Source organism: Ascaphus truei, chromosome 2, assembly GCF_040206685.1.
Source record: "Ascaphus truei isolate aAscTru1 chromosome 2, aAscTru1.hap1, whole genome shotgun sequence".
NCBI classification, from domain to species: domain Eukaryota; kingdom Metazoa; phylum Chordata; class Amphibia; order Anura; family Ascaphidae; genus Ascaphus; species Ascaphus truei.
This window is the reverse complement of record NC_134484.1, coordinates 114,274,533-114,300,684: the sequence shown is the minus strand read 5'-3', so window position 1 is coordinate 114,300,684 and position 26,152 is coordinate 114,274,533. Positions and strand designations below refer to the sequence as shown.

Below are 26,152 nucleotides of genomic sequence, written 5' to 3'. Positions count from 1 at the left end.
AAATAGCTTGAGTTCCCATTCAAAAAATGGGAACTGCAGGGGTTGCCAGAGATGGAGTCCTGCTTGGCTCTTGAGCTTTTTGGAGTAGCAGAATGCTTCAGCTTTGGAGTAGGTATCTTCCCAGCACGGGAGGCGCGTCTCACCTCAACTACCTTAACACTCCACCTGGCCTGCAAAAAAAGGCAAGCCCTCTGACAATGTGGGAAACAAGAAATTAAGCAATCCTAAAAACACAATGTAACAGGGACTTATCCCTGTATAAGAAACTGCCTCTAAATCCAGCAGGGAGCTGGTTAATTGCAGACAGGCAATTAACCAGACTCCATCTGGCTAATTAGGACTGAGACCAGTTTAAAACTCCTGCTAAAAACAGACCTAGAGAGACTTTCCTCAGCACACAACAGTGCTGACATGAGTAGAAAGTCTTAAATATACAGCAGGACTGTATATTGACAACAAGACTCAAGGGGACAAGACCTCTTTTCCTGGACACAGATGACCCAGGAACCTACAGAGGCTGGACCCTCAAGAACACCAAGACACCACTGACATGAAGGACCACCTGCTTTAAGGTACCGCTAAGACTTTGGGGTGATAAGTGGATAAGGGGCTTTTCCCCACAGCCTTACAGAGAGGGACTCTGGAAGTTAGCACTTACTAAGGGATAGGCATTTGTTGTTTTTGTATATTTCTGTTTGCTGTGCTGTTTAAAGGGACAGGCTCATTAAAGCCATATGTCAATTTCACCCTAAACCGTCTCCATTTGCATACGTCTGCACACATCTCTTACACACAAGAACACAAATTAAATATTTAAACCTAAAAACACATGAACACAAATTAAATATTTAAACCTAAAAACACATGAACACAAATAAAATATACAGAACAGTGCAAGACGATCTGCAAGCATATGTCTGAAGATGTAAGAAAATGTAACTGTGATATGGTGAAGAAGACTACCAAAGATAGAAATGTAAAGAAGATAAAGCCGTGACTTATGACACGGAACAAGTAAATCATTCCACTTAAAACAAGATGGTCGAACAACAACCAAAAAGATGATGTACATTTTTATTTTTAATTAAGTGCAAGAACACAGGGCATAATTAAGCAGATTAAGAGAAAGAAGAAACCACACATGATGTACCATGCGTCCTTCCAGAAGTAGCAGCAAAGGCAATAAAATCCATAAAGAGTGGGAAGGCCCCCAGAAAAGATGAAGTACAACTGAAATCGTCAAAGAAGCAGAGTAAGAAATAGGGAAATCCTTGCAAAACTCTTCAGATGCTGCTTGAAGAAAAGGAAAATTGCAGATTACCCAGAGTTATCCTCATCCATAAGAAAGGAGACAAAGACCACCTCAGGAACTGCAGACCAAATCGGTCTGGTTCGAATAATGTACAAGATGTACAATACTTACAATGCACCACATCCAAGTTGTACAAGACGTTATTTCCCAAAGTACTGAATATGATCTACCACTAAATTTATGATTCGTAGATTACAAAAAAACATTCAGGCTTGGTCTACACCTCAGTCATTTTAAACGCATTATGACCACGTTGAAGTGTACACTGTACATCAATCATTAGATTACATGTACATGAAAACAAGAGGGATAAAGCTAAGTAAAAATGTGTACCAGGTACACAACACATCACCAAAGCTTTAAATTGAAGAAATGTTGAAGACATTGAATTGGGAAAAAAGAAGAATCAAGATCAACGGTGGATACTTGAGTCACCCACAATTTGTAGACAACATTGTTATTTTTGCAACAAGTTCACAAGACCTTCAGCTACAAATCAGAGAGCTAGCTAAAGCAAGTAAGTGGAGCACTCATAAATCTCAGCAAGATCAAAGTGATGTTAAACAAATGGGTCAAGTTTACAAAAGGCAAAATAAATAGAATAAAACTAGAGGAAATGGAAAACTAGATCTACCATGGCAAGTGAGAAACAATAGATGAGGAACCTTTCAAATAAAATCAATACGAGAATAAAGATGAGATGTAGCACATTTGGATGAAACAAGACAATCATTCATGGGAACCTTGCATTGTGACTCAAGATTAAAGTGTGAGACCAGTGTGACCACTATTCTGCTTGTGCTCATCTTTGGATGTGAAACGTAGACCCTAATTGCAAAGATAACTCAGAAGCTTCGAACAACTGAACAGAAGTATGAAGAGGTGTATGCTGGCAATTAACCGAAGATACAAGAAATAGAAAGCAAACAAGAGTCTTTGACATCACAAGAGTGAAGATATTAAAATGGAAGTGCAACCCTTAAATCGCAAGGCACAATGACCATCGTTATAAAAAGGTTGGACTTGTGGTATCCCGGAATCCTGTTAAGTATTAAAAACGACGACCAAAAGCAAGATGGGAGGATGAAAATCAGAAAATGTGTTAAAGCAAGGATTGAGAAGAGAGGCTTGCAACCCCCGTATCTGAAAGATCACAGAGGGTGGCCTTCATTCAGCAATGAATTGACAAGGGCTAAAAGATGAAGATACAACTTTTGTACCAACACAACATATTTTCTTTTTAAATAACATAAGAGAAAAGCATGCACAGTATACCTATGATAAACAATGTCCAAAAGCATTATAAATTGCCAACAGTAGTGACAAACGTCCCATAACCAATAACCTTATGAATAAAACACAACTTATATTACACCTGGATGTAATTTACATGTTGATCATTACAATAGGAAGTATATGAGCCTCTATGATTTTTTTCATTTAAATAGAAAACCCAAGAGTCTGGGTAGCATTATAAGACATACGCTACATTTGTAATGTTGGTTACCTGACAAGCGATAAAGAAAAGCTAATCAGTAGGGTCAAGTAATAAAAAAAGTGATTTGTTTAAATTGCTACCAATTACACATTCCATGAAAGTCATTTTTTGTTTTTCAATGTCTGCTCTACTGTTTCATACAGCTGCTTTATTATGATAATATAGTTTCAACACGTTGCAATTGCTATAAAAGTGATACATTGCAATCATACAGATACTAAAAAGGATTTGGATTTATGTTTTAGAGAAGATTTGAGACCCTAGCATGTGTGTATATACAGAGCCACCGACAGATTTGCTGGGGCCCAGGACAAGAGCCCCCCGCATCCACAAGGTCCGGGACACTTGTCCCAGCTCTTCCCCAGTCAGTGGCCCTATATATATATTATGACAAACTACTTCCCTAAGTCGCTGTGCCGTCTGTCCGGGCTCTTTACGACACTGTCTTTTAGGTTAACCAAACAGATATTACGCGGCACAACATTGTACGATTCAGGTTTCTACCCGCCTTATTCCGTCACAGCAGGGGACTGCAATACTTTCACTGAAATACACAAAAAAAATAAACCCTGCTCAATACTAGACAGAGATTTACCTCTCTAGGGTTGGGCGGCTTATCCGCTTTCCAACTATACAAAATACAGAGCATTCATAACAGGTTTCAGAATTTGTAAGGTGTGCATAAGAAGGTTTTGGTTACCTTGCAGGGGAAGGTCCTCCCCTGTCTGGCAGCTGGCAGCAGCCCCAGCCTCTAGGAGAGTGAGGCAGCAAACCAAACTGCTTTAAGTTCCTGTTCCCCCAGTTAGCAGGGCAGGTGAGAGGAATTAGAGCACTTGTGAACTCTAGTCTCAATCTCCCATCCACCAGCTTCAGCAACTGTGAAGCGGTGGGATGGGTCACATTTACACTGCGGCTGCACTTTATGATCTAAATAGGACAGAAGCTGCCTAATACCCTGGAGATTATGTCACAAAATATTAAGGGAAAACACTGTTCCTGACACCAGCATGTTTGAAGAACCATTACAAGAGAATGGGTGTTGCAGGTCTTACCCTTCTGCTACTTTTCACACACATGCAACTAAACACCCTTCTCTGATTCTGAAAACACAATGAAGTTTCAGCCAAACTCTCAGCATACTATAGCATCTTATGACAGCGATAACAAAATGTAATATTTTTCCATAATCATATTATTAGTTTACACAAGTTGCAGCAAAATCCATGGTGACAGCAATTGTATTTTAGAAGCTTTTTAGCAATCATAATATGTGCAGGAGTCTCACCAGTTAACACCATCTGCTTCCACCCACGCAAAGCGATATTCATTAACCCTAAGCATCAGCTGAAGACATCCAGCAACACACTGCACGTACTGGGAACTCTGCAAATTGAAAATGAGAACAAAAGATTTTTAAGGCTGTTAATAAAAAAATACATTTGTAGATATTTCGTTAGGGAAGAAGACGGGGGATAGAAATTCCATTGTAGATAATGGATTGCAGTCTCATCCAGCACTGAAGAGATTGAGCAGCAGAACTATAATTATTCATTTATCTTCCATGTTGAACTCAATGCGCACGTGGCTCTGACCACTGGGCTAACGAGAATACTGAATCTCTATCCTGAAGAACTTTCTCTCTCGTGTTTGTGTGTACATATAGACACATCCAGTATATACACTATATAGAAAGAAAAGGTCCAACCAGTGTTATTTTACATAATATTCTTATGAAAAAGTCCATTACATTATTGATGCAGCGTCATTTTCAAAATAGGAAAAAGCTACCTTTCTTGCCTGAAGTATAATTTTAGGGGAAAGGGGGGCAGTGAGGGACTGCAGGGGGAACATCATTGCCTACAATAGGATGGTGCATTATTTGTGTACGTAAACCTACTGTATTTGATATACAATATTTATCCAGATAAATATGATATTGCCTTATAAGTGTGCTACATAAAAGTACCCATATATCAACACATGAAACAAAACCATTCTTAGGCTGCGCTTATAGTGCTGGCAACGGTGACAGCGACACGACATCGCGGCAAAAATGCATTGCCGCCGTCACATTCACTTATAGTAGGAGCCCTTGACCTTACACGATTTAATACCTTGTTTAAATCACTTAATCGTGATATCCTACTGGTGATATCAGTTTGTCTCTCCACTATTTTATTACTAAATCACAACCATTAAAGGTTAAGTTTTAATTTTACATCCATATCCTACATATCTATCTACACTTATGAGTGCTAGTATATAGGGGCTACTTTAGTCTTGCCTAGACAAGACATCTGTTTCTGCATCATATTACTTTCTCCCTGGCACCATTCAGTTCACTAACTGTAGCAAGAGCTTCTTTTCCTTCCCACCAAACCCCCCTTTCATTCCGGAATAGAAACCTGTTACACACACCCTTATCAAACAGTTTTGCAATCCAAGTAAAACGTTTGAAAGGAATTCGCTCAAGATTCTACAAATCATCTAATGGCAAATACAAAAAAAAAGAGAAATTAACTGGAATCGTAGTCATAGCACACAGTCTATTTTATGACCACCTCAGTTTAACAGCTCTGAGAGACCAACAAGGCACTGCATGCAAATACAGCCTATCGCACATTCATTATGAAAACAACTGAATTGACAGTAGCAAAGTATTACTAGTGATGATCAGACCACCAAATCTTGCATAATGTCTGGGTTTTGGGTCACCAACATAGCCCTGGCACCTATATCCCACCACTTCTATTATTACAAATAGCATGCATACACTAAACGAGGTATCTGCTTCCATCCCAAGAGGTTGCAGACAAGACCCTGTGAAGTTAATATAATGGTACAATATCTTGGTGGATAAAAGATGGTAATCAAACATCGACAAGATAATTATTACATAAATAGTTACATAGTAGACGAGATTGGAAAAAGACATAAGTCCATCAAGTTTAACCTATGCTAAATTATACTAAACAGATACTTATCCTCAGTGTTCGACAAACCTATACATTTGCTCGCCCAGGGCGAGTGGATTTAACCCCCGGGCGAGTAAATATTGGCCCAAGCAGCACACGTTTGGTACTAGGTGGCGAGTAGATTTTTTTGTGTGGCGAGTAGATTTTTTGGTGATTTGTCAACCACTGCTTATCCTATATATTTGTGCTTACAGTATATTGACCCAGAGGAGGGCAAACAAAAAACCCCAGTGAAAAATCATCTAATGATATCTCATAAGGAGAAAAATAAATTCCTTCCGGACTCCAAATATTGGCAATCGGATTAATCCCTGGATCAACATCCTTCCCATGTTTACTTATTTGGTATATCCCTGTATATCTTTCCTTTCTAAAAAGATGACGCCAGCGAGATCAAGCGCAAAATACCGTTTAAATCTAAAATCCAGTGAACCCACTAGTGAATGGTGAAAAGGAAAATACAAATTAAGTGTTAAATTAATACACTCCTCTGAATAGGTGCCGCTCCTGTGGTAGGTAACTCAATCCAAGTCCAGATACGAAAGGCGAAACAGGGGTCAGGAGCGCACCCACATCCAGGTATATATAGAGTAAGAAAAAACACACATATAGTGCAAAAAGATGCCCAACTTTTTTGTATCCGTCATCACAGTCTCCATGGGCAATGAATTCCACATTTTATCTGCCCTTACTGTAAAGAACTCTTTCCTATGTTGCTGGTGAAATATTCTTTCCTCCAACCTTGAGGGATGACCCTGTGTCCTTTGTACTGCCCTTGGGATGAATAGTTCTTTTGAAAGCTCCTTTTACTGTCCCCAAATATATTTGTATATATTTATCATATCCCCTCTGAGATGCCTCTTTTCTAATGTAAACAAATCTAAATGTAGCTAGCCTGTCCTAAATCAGATTTTCCAGCCTGTTTATTAATTTGGTGGCTCTTCTCTGCACTCTCTCAAGTTCTATAATGTCTTTTTTATGGCGTGGTGCCCAAAACTGTAATTTATATTCAAGTTGTGGTCTTACTAATGTTTTATAAAAGGGGCATAATTATGTTTACTTCCCTTCCATCCATTCCCAGTTTAATGCAAGATAAGATCTTGTTTGCCTTTGCAGCTACTGCATGACTTTGGGCTTATTGCAAAACCAGCGGTCTACAAGCACTCCTAAATCCTTCTCCATCAAGGAGTCTCATAATTTAACCCCATTTAATTTCCAAGTTGCCTGTTTATTTTGGTTTCCCAAATGCATAACCTTACATTTATCCGTATTAAACCTCATTTGCCATTTACCTGCCCAAGTTTCCAGTCTATCCAAACCCTTCTGGATTGAAATGACGTCTTTCTCTAATTCTACTACCTTACACAATTTAGTGTCATCAGCAAAGATGGGGACTTTGCACACTATGCCAACCTCAAGATCATTAATAAATACATTTAAAAAGCAGAAGGTTCCAGTACCGATCCTCGAGGTACTCCACTCACAACTAATGTGATAAGAATATGTTAATAATGTTTGTGATAGAATGACAAGGGGGAACAGAACAGTGTTACAGAAGTCAGCCATTTAATGGGACCGTCCTCCTAGGACTAATATGAACTGGGGCAGTAGCATGTTAAATATATTAAAAGTGATTGACACCATTTTAAAAACAAATAATCCAACTTTACCTACTTTTAAACCGAAAATATCTCCATTGCAACCAAATGATTTAAAGTACTACAGCTAAACCCCGTTATAACGCGGTCCTCGGGGTCCACCCCGAGACCACCGTGTTAGTAACGGGGTCGCGCTAATTTAAAAAAAAAAAAATGGCCGCCGCGCACCTGATCGGGAGGGAGTGAGGAGGGAAGGAAGGAAGAGGTGGCCGGAAGCCCTACAAATGGCGACGATTCATCTCTCCTCCCTCCCTCTCCCTCCCAGCCCCTCCCCTCTCCCAGCCCCTCCCCTCTCCCTCCCAGCCCCTCCCCTCTCCCTCCCAGCCCCTCCCCTCTCCCTCCCAGCCCCCTCCGGCAGCCGTGTGGTTTTTTTTCTTCAATGGCAGCCTGCCGGGGAGGTCAGAGCATGTGTGTGTGTGTGTATCTCTGTCTCTCTATGTGTGTGTATCTCTATCTCTCTATGTGTGTATATCTCTGTCTCTCTATGTGTGTGTATATCTCTGTCTCTCTCTGTGTGTATATCTCTGTCTCTCTATGTGTGTGTATCTCTATCTCTCTATGTGTGTATATCTCTGTCTCTCTATGTGTGTGTATATATCTCTGTCTCTCTCTGTGTGTATATCTCTGTCTCTCTATATGTGTGTATATCTCTGTCTCTCTCTATGTGTGTGTGTATCTCTGTCTCTCTGTGTGTGTATATCTCTGTCTCTCTCTATGTGTGTGTGTGTGTGTATCTCTGTCTCTCTGTGTGTGTATATCTCTGTCTCTCTATGTGTGTGTATATCTCTATCTCTTGACTAGGTCAAGTGATAAGCAGTTTAACATTAAACCTTTGTCTGCTTTTTGTGCTGTTCAATAAAAAATAAACAGAAATGTTTTCTTCTATTTCAAGGCAGTTTTACTCCATAAGGTGAACTGGCAATGCAGTTTCCTTTGTAGTGAATTTATGAGAGTAGAATGGTTTACATGTGATCTTTAGTGCCTTCTTTGTGCATTTCTGTTGTAAATAGGTTTGTCTGTGTTACTTGGTGGTCTATGCATTTTGAAATCCCACATGCAACAAGGCATTGCAAGAGTTAATCAAGTGTCGCTTACTGCTCCAACCCTTCAGCCTGTTTTGTTTACCACTCAACCACTGTTCCTGCATTTTTGTTTAAAGCCTAGAGAGGAGTTAAGGACCCTTTGTAGTCTGTAGAAGAATGCAGGGGAAAAAACTGAGGATGCGATCAATTCCTGTGTAGACAGGCAGTGTAGCTAGCGCAGGCTTCAGGGAGTTAATAGCTTGACATACAGTGGAGATATTTTTCAGAGCAGCTAGCTGAGCTCACGGCTGCAGCCATTTTTTTTTTCCCCTCCTTTTGCAATGAATTTTCTAGTCCTGCAGATTACGAGCGTCAGTTTATGCAACTGCAGGTAGAAAGCCACGCAGCGGACTGCCGTGAGCTGCTGTTTTTGTCTGCTTTCCGAGATTTCATTTAGTAAACCTATTCATGTTCGAGTTGACTGTTTTGCCCAGCTGTTATAATGTTTTTCAGACAGCTGCCATTATTTATTAGAAGGGGGGGAAGAGTTTGACCGACTGGGCCCCTCCGATAGGAGGAGTTGGATATCTGTCAGTTTGTTCATGTATAACCGTTCTTAGCTGTATGACACAAAAGGACAAGATCTGTCTTTGCACTTGTGTTGCTCCGTGATATAGGAATTTAGGCTAATGTCACATCAATGCTGTGCACGTAGACCTTTTCTAAAGTCTTTGGCAAAATGCAAACAAAATGCCAGTATAAGGCTGTGCAAGCAAAATGTGTATAGTGGGAGAGTGGTGTGTGGCACCAGTTTGTATGCATAATTCAATTTCATAGTAAGCGTGTCATTTGTAATCTATTTGTGCTATAGAAACACACCATTGTAATTATTTGTAAACACTTTTTTTTACATGCAATACTTTCAGTTTTGGATTGTTTCTTTATTTTAAAAAAAAACATACATGTCGTTCAGCTGTATTTCATCAAGAGAACTGCTATTGCATGACTTGTATTGTGAGAGCTGTGAGTGTGTGTGCAGTGAGTGTGTGTGCTGGGAGTGTGTGGTGTGTGCAGTGTGAGTGTGTGCAGTGTAGAGTGTGTGCTGGGAGTGTGTGCAGTGTGCAAAAAAAAATGTAAAAAAATTTTTTTAAATTAAAATTTTTTTTTTTTTTTTTTTTAAACGGGAGCCACAGGAAAACCGCGTTATAACCGAATCGCGGTATAGCGAGGCGCGTTATAACGGGGTTTAGCTGTATTAGGATATTATAAATGCTTACATCTCTTTTGTGAAAACACTATAGACAGTTTAATATGCAGAAAGATTGTTTATCCAGCGTGCATCTCTGCTATCAATAGCCAAAGGAGAACGGGAAAGAACAGAAATGACAAAGATACTTGGTGGTTCTTCAGCAGGAATATTCTTAATGCAGCCTGAGCAAACCTTCTTGGTATAGTATAATGGTTAGGCTACTTCGCTGTACAAAAAGCACCACAGAGATGATGTCAATGTTTGATCTATAGCCTTGGTTGCTACCACATCAAAGGAACCTGCTGTCATTTCTGTTCAAAGGAGGAATTTTGACATAATGCCTGCACTGTAAGTACTATATCAGCCAGCAAGACGAGGACACAAAAGGCAGAGCGAAACTGACCAGAATGCAGAAAACAGATCCTTCTAAAATCTCCCTCCATAGTGAACGTGGCCCAAAGAACTGACGTGAGTGGCTAAATTACACGGTGACCTGTCCCAGACTCACTTGAGGTATACAGAGATGCTGGCAAAGGTCTGACACCAGCAAGGAAAGATGTCACAGCTTTCAGCGTGCTCTTCCAGTTGCATTGCTACCACATGCGGCTGCCCAGACAGTATTTCCCAGAGAACAGGAATCCCATGCAGGAGCAATGTGAATATCTGGCTGTAGCACACTAACCTACTAGTCTCCAAAAGCTGCAGGCCCCTTGCAAGCAGTGGTGTCACAACTGACCCATGGGCTTCTGGGGGAAAGCAGCCGGTAAGGTGGCATTGTCAGAGATCAAAGAACAGCACATCCAAAGAAAAAAAAGTGAAGGTACGGAAGACACAACACAACCCCTTGTAGCAGGTAGGTCAATAATAATAATAATTAACTAAAAAGGAGAAGAGGGGATTTTCCATTCCCAGAAGTGTCATACCCCAGGCTGGGAGTGGCAAAAAGCTCCATTCCTATGCACGTCATGGGGAATGTAGGAGAGAACATATAAAAACACAGAAAAAGGGGAAACGTGTATACAACTTGAAGGAAACATTTCAAATGTAATCAAGAAGCATAAGTGGCCACAAAGGGAAAAACATGTTAATGCAAAATCTATTTAACTATGGATTGTGGCGATTGAGCTACTTGGCAACATTGCATAAATAGTTATTAATGACAGAACTGGATATGTAATAATCTTGTATTGAGCACTTGCTTGAAAGTTGCATTCACATCCCATTTTCTTATAACAGCTCTTGTATGATCCTCTACCTCACTCCAAACACTGGCAAAGTGTTTGGAGGCGGGGCGGACGCGGAGCACAGGCGTGTTTGGAGGCGCGGCGGAGGCAGAGCAGAGGCGTGTCAGGAGGCGGAGCGGGAGGCGGGGCTAGTCCCTCGCTCCCATTGGATGTGAGCGGTGAGGTGACCACTCCTCCGCTTCCCCGAGCGGCAAATTTTAAACTTGCCTGTCTCGGCAAATTTTCGGAGCCTCCGCACGCATGCGGAAGGGGATACTATAGCCGCGCTGATGACAGATGCAGGGGGTTAGTGCATCTGCTCAGCAAAGCTGACCCTACTATGTCCCAGGCCTAAGAAAGCAGTAACGGCCAGGTGAAATTTCTCATTGAGCTACTCTATTGTAAGCTCGCCACACCTTTCCAAGATCTCCAGAGACAAACAAACCCAGATGTCCCAATGCCTCACTATCTACCCGATTTGCGTGCTTCCTCCCCTCATGTTCTATACCAGGGGTGCTCCACTCGAGTCCTCAAGAACACCCAACAGATCAGGTTTTCAGGACATCCCAGCTTCGAAGACTGAGCCACTTGCGCTGCAGCAGGGACTGATTGAGCCACCTGTTCTGAAGTAGGGATATCCTGAAAACCAGACCTGTTGGGGAGTCTTGAGGACTTGAGTTGGCCGCCCCTGTTTCGATGCCCTCACCAAAGCTTTTGATAAACTCTTTTTAGATACTCTCCAGTGTCCTTGCAGCTGCACAGCACGCCAGACTATCTCCTATATCATATCTTGTCGTGTATCACATCCACGCTCATAATTTTGCAGCTCTATATTATTTCAACTTTTCACTGAACTTGGGTCAGTCTCAGTCTATTTTGTGCTCTGCATTCGTGCTTTACGTGGAGAGCCAGGAGGAAGGTGTGGGTGTCAGAGGAGATTGATACAGTGACTCATTATTTTTTTATTATCAAATCATAAATCACTAAAATGTTTCACATTCAAGAAACAAATTTGTAAGCCCACAGAAATTGTCCAAGACACTGTAAGCAGCAAGAAGGAACTTAGACCAGAATAGCAACACGTCCAGTGGAGCCACAACCAGCTATGACTCAATACAATGCATGATCGACCTGTCTCCCTCCTGCCTTTTGCCTCTAAACTCCTTGAACGTCTTCTCTCGCTTGCTCCACTTTCTCAACACCTATTCTCTCTTAGACCCTCTACAATCTGGCTTCCGCACTGCTCACTCCATTGAAACAGCCCGCACTAAAATAACTAATGACCTCCATGCTGCCAAAGACAAAGGTCATTAGACTCTGATCCTATTACTTGACCTCTTTTGATATAGCATTTGATACTGTGGACCACCCTCTTCTCTTTCACATTCTCCATACTCTTGGCATTCATAACAAAGCTCTATCCTGGATCTCCTCTTACCTTTTTCATCGTACTTTCAGTGTCTCTTTTGTCAACATCTCCTCTATCTCTCTGTGGGGGTACCCCAGGACTCTGTCCTGGGACCCCTCCTCTTTTCTCTGTACACACTCTCTCTAGGTGACCTAATCACATCTCCTGGGTTTAAATATCACCTCTATACTGATAACACACAAATTTACTTTTCTACCCCTGACCTTACACCTGCTGTACAGACCAAAGTTTCTAAATGTCTCTCGGCTATATCATCCCGGACGGCCCTCAGCTGACAAACTTACCATAACAAAAACAGAGCTTCTCATACTTCCTCCCAAACTTGGCCCTAGTACCTCCTTTCACATTACTGTTGGAAATACAGCTCAACCCCCTTATAACGCTGTGCTTGGGGTCCAAGGAATCACATCGCCTTATAAGCAGACCGCGTTAGAAATAATGTGCAATTGTATGCATTGTACAATAAAGTATTTAAGATATGAATAATCGTGTTGTAAAGTATTCATAAATAAGAAAATTGGGAGCCATGCTTGCATCGCGTTATAAGCAGATTTGCATTGTAACGGATCGTGCTATAATGGGGTTGAGCTGTACTATAATTCATCCAGTAGCCCAAGCACGCTGCCTAGGGGTCATACTTTACTCTCTCACATTCAAAAGGTAGCAAAAACTGGCGTTTTTTCCTCCACAATATTACCAAAACTCTGACACAGACCCTCATTCTCTCCAGTCTCGACTACTGTAACCTTCTGCTGTCTGGCCTTCCTGCCTCTCACCTGTCTCCCCTACAATCTATCCTAAATGCTGCTGCCAGAAACACTCTACTATTTCCGAAATCTGTCTCCGCGTCTCCCCTGCTAAAATCCCTGTCCTGGCTTCCTATCAAATTCCGTATCACACACTCAATTCTCCTCCTCACTTTTAAAGCTTTACACTCTTCTGCCCCTACTTATATCTCAGCCCTAATTTCTCACTGTGCTCCATCCCGACTCTTGTGTTCTGCTCAAGGATGTCTTCTCTCTACCTTTTTTGTATCTAAAGCCCTCTCCCGCCTTAAACCCTTCTCACTGACTGCCCCGCACCTCTGGAATGCCCTCCCCCTCGATATCCAACTAGCACTCGCTCTATCCACACTTAAGACCCACCTCAAAAAAACTGCTTAAGGAAGCATATGAGTAGCTCCAATGCTGATAATTAACACCTCATATATAACAGAAGAACAGAAGAAGGAGAGAGCGCAAAACACAGTGTACCCTGTAATTTAATGACACAATCCCAAACGGTTAAAAACACTTACAGACATCCGCCATAAGTGCGCTCGATAACTTTAATACAGTTGTCTGTGAAGTCCCACTTCAGCAAACGCCGCAGTCGTGATTCTTTGTCCCGGTCTGCACTGACCGCTCCAATGCTCCTCTCTCCACGGCCGGATCGATCCCACTTCCGCGTCCGCGTCACATGGGTAGTGACGTCAGTCCGTTGTGCGTCTGATCACATCACTTCGGGAATGGCTAGGAGCTTTCCAATGAATCTGCTACCCCCCGCAACAACACTCGTAGCTAGCCGTATTCAGCCGACAGGAACATTGGAAAGCTCCTAGCCAATCCCGAAGCGACGTGATCAGACGCACAACGGACTGACGTCATTACCCATGTGACGCGGATGCGGAAGTGGGATCGATCCAGCCGTGGAGAGAGGAGCATTGGAGCCGTCAGTGCAGACCGGGACAAAGAATCACGACTGCGGCGTTTGCTGAAGTGGGACTACACAGACAACTTTATTAAAGTTATCGAGCGCACTTATGGCGGATGTCTGTAAGTGTTTTTAACTGTTTGGGATTGTGTCATTAAATTACAGGGTACACTATGTGTTTTGCGCCCTCTCCTTCTTCTGTTATTCTGTAGTTTTGTTCGGGACCCAAGGGTTGGATCCAGTGAAGGGAGCAGCAACACTTACCTGCAATTGGTGATTAACATTGGACTGCTTTATTATATATTTTATATTTTTTATTTATTGGACATTTCTAATACGGACTCCATTTTGATGCAATATATATATATATATATATATATATATATATATATATATATATATATATATATATATATATATATACACATTGTTATTTCTAGGTATCTGAGCTAGCTATTTCACTATATCTGCATAGGATTAGTTATTCTTCTGCAGGGATTTCACTTGGTGTTTTATAGCCATTTTCTATTGAGATTTTTACCTCATATATAAGCCTTGGCCCCTTGCAGACGCACTTACCAGAACGCCCTTCTACTGTCTATGTACGTTCTTCCTACCAACCAATTAGATTGTAAGCTCTTCGGAGTAGGGACTCCTTTTCCTAAATATTACTTTTATGTCTGAAGCACTTCTCCCCTTTATGTGTTATTTATATTATTTGTTATGTATATGATGGTCACGTATATTACTGCTGTGAAGCTCTATGTACATTAATGGCGCTATATAAATAAAGACATAAATCATGTATGTATGTATTTCCATGTATACTCACATCACTTGGGGAGACTGTTCCGGTTTCCGCAGCAGTGCCAGTTCCCCGTAATTTCTGTCGGAGGCAAACAACCATACACAGTTAAATGAAACGTTACATTTACTTGTTTTGCTAACTTGCTTCAGTTTAGGAGTTTCCCCAAATGTTAAAAAAGTTATGGGCCTATGGGTTCATCAGTTATTCACACAACCAGAATCCAAGCTCCTATACCATTGTGAGCTAATTAGCTTTTTAATTTCTCCTCTATTGTACATTGATTACATTGAAAAAAATAATGTAATTTATGATTGGCATGAGACACTTTGCATTGGGGTTGCTAGGTAACGGATCACCGCCTCCTTCTGATAGACACCGGGAGAACGACTTTTAATGACAAGGTTACTGGAGACGGATATAATGACTTCCGATCGTGATGCACTACGTTATCGGAAGTAGTCATTGGTGGCAAGGTTAAACACCATAAACTGTGCACCCTTTATTGGGTGCCATTTAGCACTATAAAAAAGTTTGTAATAATGTGTTACGCATACTTTCTACTTGAGTTGTCTTGATGAATGACTCACGAGACCGATTTGATATCTTCAATAAATATATACGTTTTTGCAATACTTTTGCATTTGGGTGGGATATGATTCTACTTAATTATTGCACTAGGAAACAGGCAGAATTCCATCAATGGGCCATTACTATAACGAAAAAAATGTTTTAATCATTACATAAATTGTTTAAAACATTAATCATTTCCCAGTGATCTCCAGTGTGCAGAAAAGCCTGTATGACCTTTGAGCAAAGCCCATGCAATCTTTTTCTGCCTGGCCATGAACACCTGTAAGGACTTTTAAGCCTTTACCAGCTTCACTGCTTGTACATAAAATCTTGTCTGAACTTTGCAAAAAGTCCACAGAGTTTTCCCATACACTAGGACTTTACCATAAATGTAAACATGCTTTAAAATGCTATAAATACACCCTGGAAAACTATAATCACTTTACAGCTGGCATAACAAACAGTTCGTATGAGTACATCTTAAAATCTATCCTAGAGCCGCATACAAAAAAAAAAAAACACAGAATAGAGGTGTGGCCTGGTGGGACAAATGTTACACAGGGAACCATAATGTTCCAATTTCTTGCGCTCTCGTGATAAACAGTGGTCGATGACAAACGTACAAAAAAATTACCTCAGCTAGCAACACCTAATGTACATGCATTATGACTTTGTCCTACTTCGTACAGTACTGCAACATTCTCGCAGTAATTACAGTAACATAAAAATACCTGTGAGCTCAGTTGTGTTTTAATCCAGTTGAAGTAGTAATTCAAATCACTGCCTTCCATCAACTCTCTTCCCCAAGCAGCCAATTTAGCAATTATCCGTGCAGCCTTAGAGTGCAAAAAATAAAATAAAAAAAAAAGGAATTTTATTTATTTTTTAAGGATAAATTGTTCACAAATGGATCTTGTACCTTATGTACATAGTGCTTAGTTTTTGGCCAACACATATTTCAACAATTTAAATTATTACTATTTACTTGAATCAAGAAATCGAAGTATTAACATAGCATTATCATATTTGTTATATTCAAATGATCTACTTTCTTTGATGCTCATCAGTGCCTCAACATACTGACACCCTTATTGCTACCATTCATTTTTCCTTTTTGACGCCAACATATTGCCAAGAGCATAGTGGTTCAAGTTCAGTCCTCAAAGGCCAATAACAGGCCAGATTCTCAATTGATTTAGAGCAATACAATATGGGGAAAAAAGACAGGAACAGAAAAATGACACCCATGCACCTGCATATTCCCAGATATTGGGGCATACAGTAGACATTTCTTTTCTAAGACAAGCTCACTGTGTGATGGGGCAACATGATTCATTTAAAACTTGAAGATCATACAAAGAAACATCTCTGTCTGAAGAAAAGATCACCGGAAATGATCCCTACGTGTGTATTGATATAACACCCACCTACTAATATGTTATTTGACATAGAGTGAGACAGCACCGCCACTGTAGGAAATGCAAGTGAATAGAGGTGTGAAGGAACCCCCTGATAATCCCTAGGAACTATAATATATGTGGTTCCCCGCACGCATATTGTAGAAATGGAAGCAACAAAGAGATATAAAAAAAAATAGATTCACTAATGGATAGAGAAAAACACACTAGTAGATGTAGTGTGAACCTCGCACACAGAATGTACTCTACAAAAAATATGCGTAAATAAGATTTCAAAAATGGTGTCTTTCCCACAAAAACGTTCACACTTGTTCACAAAACATTCATACAAGCCGCCTGGATAACCCAGCGATAGTAGTCCAAATGTGTGTATCTACACTGCTTAATGGATAATAGAAAAAACTTTGGATGGTACAGTATTGTATGTAAAGGGGATGTGGACAAAATGAACAATGTATAGAAAAATAAGAGGTAAAAGATCAATAAGCCAAACAAATAGTCAATGTAGCAGGCCAACGTTTCAGGGTAAGGACCCCTCCTTCTGGCCCATTCCCATGCAATATAACCAAAAAATGCAGTACTTTCCTTTGATAATTCAGGTCCTCCTCACATCCAAATGATGAAATTGTGGCAGCAACCACTGAATCTAAACGGATAGCTCGCTTTCCGGCCGGGGTGTGGGAATGGGCCAGAAAGGTCCTTACCCTGAAACCTCACCACCTCCCGCCCCCCACATTGACCATTCATGAACTATGTTTGGCTTATTGAGTAACATGCTATTTTGTATGAGCAAGTGTATTTCTTACCATGTGGACTGTGAAAAGATCCTGTCGATTTAGCATTGGTAGAAAGTAGGACCAAGCAGTGTTCTTCCCACGCCGCGCATAGTCAAAGAAAATACTCACACGTATATGATTTTCCTGCAAGAGGGGGAGCAATTATTAGTGAAAGAATATGAATTATTTTGATTTATTGCCTTCAATTGACAACTGAAAACATTAGGGACATTGCCATAATAATGGAAGATACATCAAGAATGTGCATACCTTTTCAGTAGCCATCTTAGATGCAAAATGTTCAGTTTAATAGGCCATTAGTAAATATGTACAAACAAATATATACTTCGCACAGAGGTTGTAAGCCCCATGTACACACACATTTAAATTAAATGCCGGGGGAGCAGCGGATGCTCTGTAACTTCACTTACCCTGGCTCAGATGGCTTCTGGCGATGCGTCACCATGTCAACGTGGTGTGGTCACGTGACGCCGCAAGGATGGGTGGGGGGGGAGGGGTAAGCCGGCAGGGGGGCACAGGGGAAAAAGATTGCACACCCCTGGTCTATAAGATTGGGAAGGGAGGCCGGACCCCGATCATTCTCCACACTACACTATCCCCACGCCATCTCCCTTCTACATTTAGAAATAAAGACACTCACAGCTAGTCTCCGTTTCAAGTCTAAAAAATGAAGGAGAGCGACACCTTGCTTACAAAATGTATGTTTGCCAACAACTCTGACGAAAGATATATTTTAGATGTACAGTATCTAGTGGGCTGAAGGAGTGGCTCGGTGAGTAAAGAAACGGACTGAAAACAATGACACCGAGGTTGATGCAGGGGGAACCTTGTGACCTTGGGCAAGTCACTTTATCTCCCTGTACCTCAGGCACCAAAATCATAGATTGCAAGCTCATCTGGGAAAAGGACTGTGTCTGTAAAAACCCTATGTAGTGTGCTGTGCACCGCACTCTATACTGTAATTGTGAAGCGCTCTGGGACCCACTGGGAGAAAAGCGCTATCTAAAATAAAATTATATTAGGCGTAAACACAATTCTAGAAGTTTACATGAAAATACCAACATACCTGAAGCATATCGTCCACCAGGGTCAAAATATACTGCACAGTTTGCTCCTTGGAAATGTGGGTCATCAGGTTTATGAAGGTTTTAGCACACTAAAAAAAAAAATTGATATATATTTATTTGTAGCCATTACATACAAATTAAACATCTGTTACATCCCGAGGTCAAAGTGACTTAGAAAAGGAATGGAACTGTGCCATAAATACAAAAAGACGGCCGTTCTTAAACTTTGGGCCAAAGCTCTTTGGACGGTATGTAAGCAAGATATACAGTGTGCTGTAGAAATCACACGAGGCTTCCTAAATCCATTTCTAAATGCATTTTTCGTGATAAACAAAGTAGAATTCTAGGCATTTAAATGTAAAAAATAATAATGAAAAGGAAGCAACGGTGCTCTGGGTGAGAGAAATAAAAAGTCGTACTGTGTATCCTCACACTTCAATCACTGGTAGTATTTTAATATTGGGGTCACAAAACAACCTTCCGTAATATGGAATTGACAGATAAGCAGTTTTGTCCTAATTACGAATAGTGGTAAACAGAAACCTTCTTAATATACCACTGAGAAATTTGGGCTAAAAAAAAAAAAAATTATTATTTACTGCATGCATACTCAAAACCAGGGGTGACCAACTCTCGCCCTCAAAGGCCACCAACAGATCAGGTTTTCAGGATATCCCTGCTGCAGCACAGACGGCTCAATCGGTAGCTCAGTCGTGGACTGCTGCTGAAGCAGGGATATCCTTAAAACCTGACCTGTTGGTGGCCAGAGGTCTGGAGTTGGCCAACCCTGGTCTAAACACTACAAGTAATAACAGATAAGTATTACCAATATTGTTAACAGAATTAATATTGTGTATCTACAATTATGTTACATAAAAAGTGAAACTGAGCACCTGGAGTGTAAAGATAGATTTATTTTTTTTAAAGCAACACGAAATGTACATGAAGAAGAACGGTGACATCAATTAATGCAACCATATGTTGCCTTAGCGAATCAAGGGAGATTAGTTTGCGCTTAAATCTGTAGCATTACATAGAATATTGAATCCTTTCAATTAACTCCCTGGCAAAGCATCAAGTGCGATATGCCTAGGGGATCGTCCCAAACGAAAACGCTGTGCAACGTCTCCACGCCAGACTCTGGAAGAGACACGGGAGGAGTGTGTGCCATGGAGAACGTGGCAGGGTTTGTAAAAACAAATGCCAGTGTGCCTTTTCTCCTCACATGTTTCTCAGTAGGCTACTATCAGTTTCTTAATAAATACTGTACCATGAGATTCTTCTCATCTCTGGGCACCCAGACGCTACATTGAATGTAGCACTTTTCCTTGTGTTTACTCACGGAGATGTGGGAGACTGGCTGTCACATTCATTGTGGATCAAAACAAAAGTACTAAAGAACAACAATACAAATTCCCTACAAAATAGCAGAGGAGCTGTTACATGTTTAAGTGCTTTGATGTTACTGCAACTCTACTGTTTTTAACAAGAACTGCAAAAACATCAGTGATATATAGTTTTTGTACAAACATTTTTTGTCAAGCATAGTCTCCGGGCGCTATTCTGCTGTTGGGCCCCACAGTATAAGTCCTGGTAGGTACAGGCAATGTGCGGGGTTAATTCTCTCATGAAGGCCTAGCTTGTTGTTGCAGCCTGGATACACTGGCTGTATCCAGGGGCGGGCCTAACAACAACCAGAGACTGTCATCCTGGGGAGGATACTGGTTGGGTCACATGCAGTTAATGTGATGCCTATCAGTATCAGACCTGCCCTGTTATGGGGGCGGGGTTACAAGCCCATCCCCTGGGTATATAATGACACTCTCCCAGAAGTCAGGACTCTCTTCCCTCCCCCTGTGGAGTGGGTAACATCTACCCTGTATCCCAGAAGGGGGTACAGGAGGAGCTCAGGAGGGGCCTACATGGGCCAAAAGCCCTGGAGGTTCCCTTCAGGGGAATGTGGTGATCCTGACATGCTGGGTATGAAAATAAAGATCCAGATAAACCATCCAGACTGTGGTTTACTGTCTGGTCATCTGACAAGTGCCAGCATGGACCATCCTAGTACCCTAGGATCCTCGGTGGCTGGAGGCGCTGTTCACCAGAGATTAATCAACCTGAAAACTTGTCCCGGTATCTCCCCACACCATCGCGGAGCACTCAGAGCCTCCTGTTCCAGCCAAACAGGTATGCACCACACCAGCAACACCAGGTAACCGGAAAAACTCACTTAGGGTGGGGGAACAGGTGCCAGATTTGCATTTTTGCACTAATGTGCAGTAAAATCCATGATTGCACAACATTTTATATTTTTGTAACTATGCAAGTTATGAAATCATTTAGATCCTCCTTCACAGCCTGACTGGCTCATGGAGTCCACTGGCAATGAGCCCTTGTGATACCTGATTTCCCTCATTGGCGAGTATGGTTTGCTTCTCCTCAGGACGGGATTTTTCGAACTTCTGGATAAATTCACAGTCTTCACCAGAAATCATCTGACCTCTAGAATGAGAGATTTCAAGGTAAGAGAAAGATGGACCCCGGCCCAACCCAGTATAATTCCATGAGAAAAACCACAACATATGACAAAACTAAATTAACTTCTCGTGTGTTTAATATAGTCAGACAGCTTATGTGGCTCACAGGTGACTTCTGCCTCAGAGTTGCACGTACTTGGTTGGAGAAATCACCTGTACTACATCTGTATGAGGAAATCAATTGGGCTGTGTGCTGTGATACAGTATATATAGATATGGCAACATTTATATATAGACAAGGTTGGCATCACACACACACACACAAATTAATGACGACAGCACATATTTTACAAAAAACTAAGTGAGGAACTCATGCACCTTTGTCATTACTTAGACATTTTGCTACCATTTTCTAGAAACAAAATGCCTGCATTATTTTAGAAAACACCAACTTCCTTTTTTGTTTGAGGAACCAGAATGGTTGTAGTCAGTGTTTTCCTAACATTATATTGTCATATCTTAGGTTAGTCCTACAAGTGGTTTTAAAATGATTCCCTAACAAAGCAAATGTAGCTCATTATATACACATATCAATTTGTGTATTTATCACTATTCCAGTTGAGGGTCAAGTAGCTGTAGCTTGTTTTCAGAAAGGAACAATTTCTGTTATGCAGCTGAAATGTAGGCATATATATATTTGGAGAACAATAACTAGGGGGGGGGAGAGAGATACACAATTTGGTCCAAACTATAAATAAATTTACATCATTTCACTGAAACTGGCACATTATTCACTAAACATGCTTGTGTGCTCAATTGCATGTAATTACCCAGAATCCCTGGCTGCAGTGGAAGCATTGAATGCTAAGAGATAATGAGGAAAGGTAGAACTGCAGACCTGTCTGAGATATGTAAATGTGCTCACAAGTGTGATTTTATCTCCTATGATTGAAAGGAACACAGGACTATATCTAACTAGGCAGAAAGTGGTGCAATTCTGAGGTTAAAAAAAACATGTGGTTACCATTAAAAGTGCAACCCCTCTCTAGAGGAATGAAACGGGACATAAATGGAATGTTGATGGGAACACCTAGGGGCGGGGGGGGGGGGGTCTAACGGGGACATGTGTATCGCAGTGAGCAGACCAGGCATGGGTGCTCAAGTACTTCGTAAATACTAGCCCTGATAAATGGTATGTGTGCACTGTAGAATGCAAACCCTCTGAACGATTCACTTGAACCAGCTGGACCCGCCCCCTCCCCCCCTCTACCCCCGCGCGCCCCTCCGCCACTCCCGCCATTCCCCCTCAGGGAAAATATACAAAACCTTAACTACTGCCAGAAACGAGTTGAAAAAGATCCAACTCGAGGATGTCGAAAAAGCTCTTTGATGGACTAACCAGAGATACTATGATAAGGGCAACAAAGCTGACAGACTATTGGCCAGTAAATTAAGAGGGGTACAAAAGAGGTCCCAAATAACTGCGATCAAGAACAGGTCAGGTCACATATTATATAATGACAGACACATTGCGGAGGAATTCACCAAATTTTATACCAAATTATACAACCTCAGAACCCAAGCGGAAAATAATAGAGCATCAAGGCTCACGGCAGTCTCAAACTATTTAGATAGCTGCAACCTCCCATCCTTGACAGAGAAGGAGAACGAGACACTTAATGGGAAAATTACAAAAGAGGAATTGGCAGATGCGGTAAAAGCTCTAAAACTATCCAAAGCCCCCGGCCCTGATGGATTCACGAACGCCTACTACAAGAGGTTTCTCCCATCCCTATCTCTTTACTTGCTGGACTTGTTCAACTCCTTTATGGAAGGTGACCCCATACCAGCATCGATGTCAATGGCTAACCTAGCAATAATCCACAAAGAGGGGAGAGACCCAATGCAATCTGGGAGTTACCGCCCCATATCGCTGTTGAACAACGACCTGAAACTATACAGCAAAATACTAGCTAATAGATAACCCCATCCTACCCAGACTTATCCATAACGATCAAGTGGGATTTGTCCCGGGCCGTCAGGCTTCGGACAACACCCGCAAAATTATAAATATAATAGACCACATTAACCTTACAAACACCAAGGCAGTTCTCCTGAGCTTAGACGCAGAGAAGGCGTTTGACAAAATCAATTGGCTATTCTTAGACAAAACCTTACAAAAATTTGGCTTCAAGGACTCATTCCTAGAGGGGGTTCGAGCACTGTACCAAAATCCATCGGCAGCAATCAAAATCCCGGGAGGCACAGCACAGAGATTTCCAATAACGAATGATACAAGGCAGGGCTGTCATTTGTCCCCTCTCCTCTTCGCCCTGACGATCGAACCCCTGGCGACCAAAATACACGAGAGCATAAACATTCAGGGCTTACCAATCGGAGATACAAATTACAAAATCTCGCTTTTTGCCGACGATATAATACTGTCCCTAACCCACCCTCAAACATCACTTCCCAACCTTCATAAAGAATTGGTGGAGTTCGGCAAAATTTCGGACTACAAAATTAATAATGACAAATCAGAAGCCCTACACTTAAATGTACCAGAATCGGAAGTTAATTTACTGAAACTGAACTTTAATTATAGATGGAGTTCCTCATACATAAAATACCTGGGAGTGAATGTATCAGGCAACTACCAATCACTGTACAAATATAATTACCCGGCTCTATTCGGGAAAATTAAAAAAGATCTGGACAAATGGGAAGACTACCAGATCTCATGGATCGGAAGGATGATCTCGGTAAAAATGAATATACTCCCCAGATTGTTATACTATTTCCAGACACTCCCGATCCATGTTCCCAGCCCTGAACTTAAGAACATCCAGAATAAAATGTTTAATTTCATTTGGAAGGGCAAAAGGCCCAGGGTGGCCAGATCGGTCCTCCTGACGTCAAGAGGAAGAGGGGGCTTGGGTGTCCCAGATATCACAAAGTACTATTTAGCGGCCCAGTTGAGGCAAGCCGTAGTGTGTAACGCAGACCCGGGTCTCTATTGCTGGCTAGTCATTGAACCCCACTATGTAAAAACGCCTTCCCTGCAGGCCCACCTTTGGTGCATAGACAAGGGGGATAGACCACCCCGTAGGTTCGACCTTGGTGCCATCAGACACACCTGGGAAGTCTGGCGGAAATGCAGATCAAAGTTTAAATTAACTGCTCCAGGCTCGCTGCTTACTCCGTTCCACAACAAGCCCCACTTCCCCCCAGGATGTGAACCAAAGCAGTTCGACTATTTCCGTCTGAAGGGGGTTAGGGTGGTCGCCGACCTACTGAGCGATGGAAGGCTGCTGAACTTTCAAGAATTACGAGCAAAATACGAGGCCCCAGAACTGAGCCCATTTAAGTATCTCCAAATTAGACATTATCTCCAAAAATTGTCCCCAAAATTTGAGTATCCTCCCCTCACCAACTTTGAGAGGCTTTGCCGAACTGGCACACATCAAACAGCCTTGATCTCAAACATATACGCTGGTATGGAGAGAACAGCAGGCCCCTCCACTCACGACTACATGTCCAAGTGGGCGGCGGAATTAAGTATAGACATAGATAGAGAAGACTGGGAGGATATATGGGACGCTGCTTCAGGAACTTCCATCTGTACCACAACAAAAGAGAATATCTACAAAATCATGTTCCACTTGTATCTTACCCCAGTTAGATTGAAGCAAATCTACCACCTGGCCTCAGATCTATGTTGGAGAGGGTGTGGACAGAGAGGAGACATGGCCCACATTTGGTGGTCATGCCCAAAAATCCAAAAATTTTGGCCTTCTATTCAAACTTTAATCCGAGAGGTAACTAGCCTCACATTAGACCCAGATCCACTGACCTTCCTCCTGGGCAGGCCAATAGAGGAAATTGACCGCCCGGTAGGAAAATTAATCTCCTCCATCCTTACCGCGGCTAGGTGTGCTGTGGCATTCTCCTGGAAAAAGATCTCTCCCCCCTCCATTCAGGCGGTTAAGAGAAGAATAGATGACGTAATGCTTATGGAACGTCTGACGGCGTTTCTCAAACGCAAGACTGCAAGTCATTACAAAATATGGGAACCCTGGGAGGGTCACTGACACCTAAGCGAACCCGATAGGAGACACCATGATCACCCAGACCACAGCCTGAAGGATGTTAGGGTCAGCGGGGCGGGGAAGGCTCACCCTCTCACCTCCCCCCCCCACCGCCATCTCCACACCCCCTCCCCCCCCCCATCTCCACACCCCCCTCCCCCCCATACCCCCCTCCCTCTCTTTTTCAGACCTCTCGCTCCCCTGGTCAGCCAGAGGTCGCCCCACCCTTGGCAGCACACCCCCCCCCTTCCAACACGGAGAATCAGAAAACCAAAGTGTATTAGTATATTGTGACGTGATATATGCCTGTAAAATTGCCTGTTTCCTAATAAAAAAGTTATTAAAAAAAAAAAAAAAGATTAGAATTCCTTTTGCACGCAAAAATATGTTTAGCTTGTGTATAAGGAAAACGTTTTGTTTCTGTTTCTAAAATATGCCAATGTTTCATAAACACCTTCTTTAGATCTTTAAAAAAAAAAAGTGCAACCCCTCTGCCCCAAAGAAGTATGAAGGAAGATGCATGAAAGCAAATGTGCTCCAACAATTCATCAGTCATTAGTTTATTTTCTCCTCATAATATAAGGCATTAAATCAAACCAGTTATTTCCTATGAAAGACCTTTATCAGCAAAATGGAAAACAAATGAAAGAATATGATACTTCTGGAGGGCAGCATTGTAATAAAGAATGAGAGTCAGTGTACGAAACTTAAAAAAGGATCAACTTAAAGCTGCAGTTCAGTCTTTTTTTTTTTTTTTTTTTTAATTTATTTTTTTACTTTAATAGCTTCATGTGTGCAATCTCTATTTACCTAAAGAACTGTATAGCTGTCAGTCAATCCGTTCTCCATGTATTAATCGGCGAAATTTT

The 26,152-nt window shown here is 41.6% G+C and overlaps 1 protein-coding gene across 5 annotated transcripts in view; it reads right to left on the bottom strand.

Moving 5' to 3' along the window:
• Window positions 1-26,152, bottom strand: part of ATP6V1H (ATPase H+ transporting V1 subunit H) — a 106,907-nt gene that overhangs the window by 61,352 nt on the left and 19,403 nt on the right. For all 5 annotated transcript variants that reach the window (XM_075584362.1, XM_075584370.1, XM_075584383.1 and 2 more), the window contains exons 4-9: window positions 21,121-21,220; window positions 18,718-18,807; window positions 17,661-17,774; window positions 16,168-16,272; window positions 14,891-14,944; window positions 4,096-4,193 (exon numbers count right to left, since the gene is read on the bottom strand). In XM_075584362.1, coding sequence (XP_075440477.1) covers window positions 4,096-4,193; window positions 14,891-14,944; window positions 16,168-16,272; window positions 17,661-17,774; window positions 18,718-18,807; window positions 21,121-21,220 — 561 coding nt within the window. The remainder of the gene's footprint in view (window positions 1-4,095; window positions 4,194-14,890; window positions 14,945-16,167; window positions 16,273-17,660; window positions 17,775-18,717; window positions 18,808-21,120; window positions 21,221-26,152) is intronic.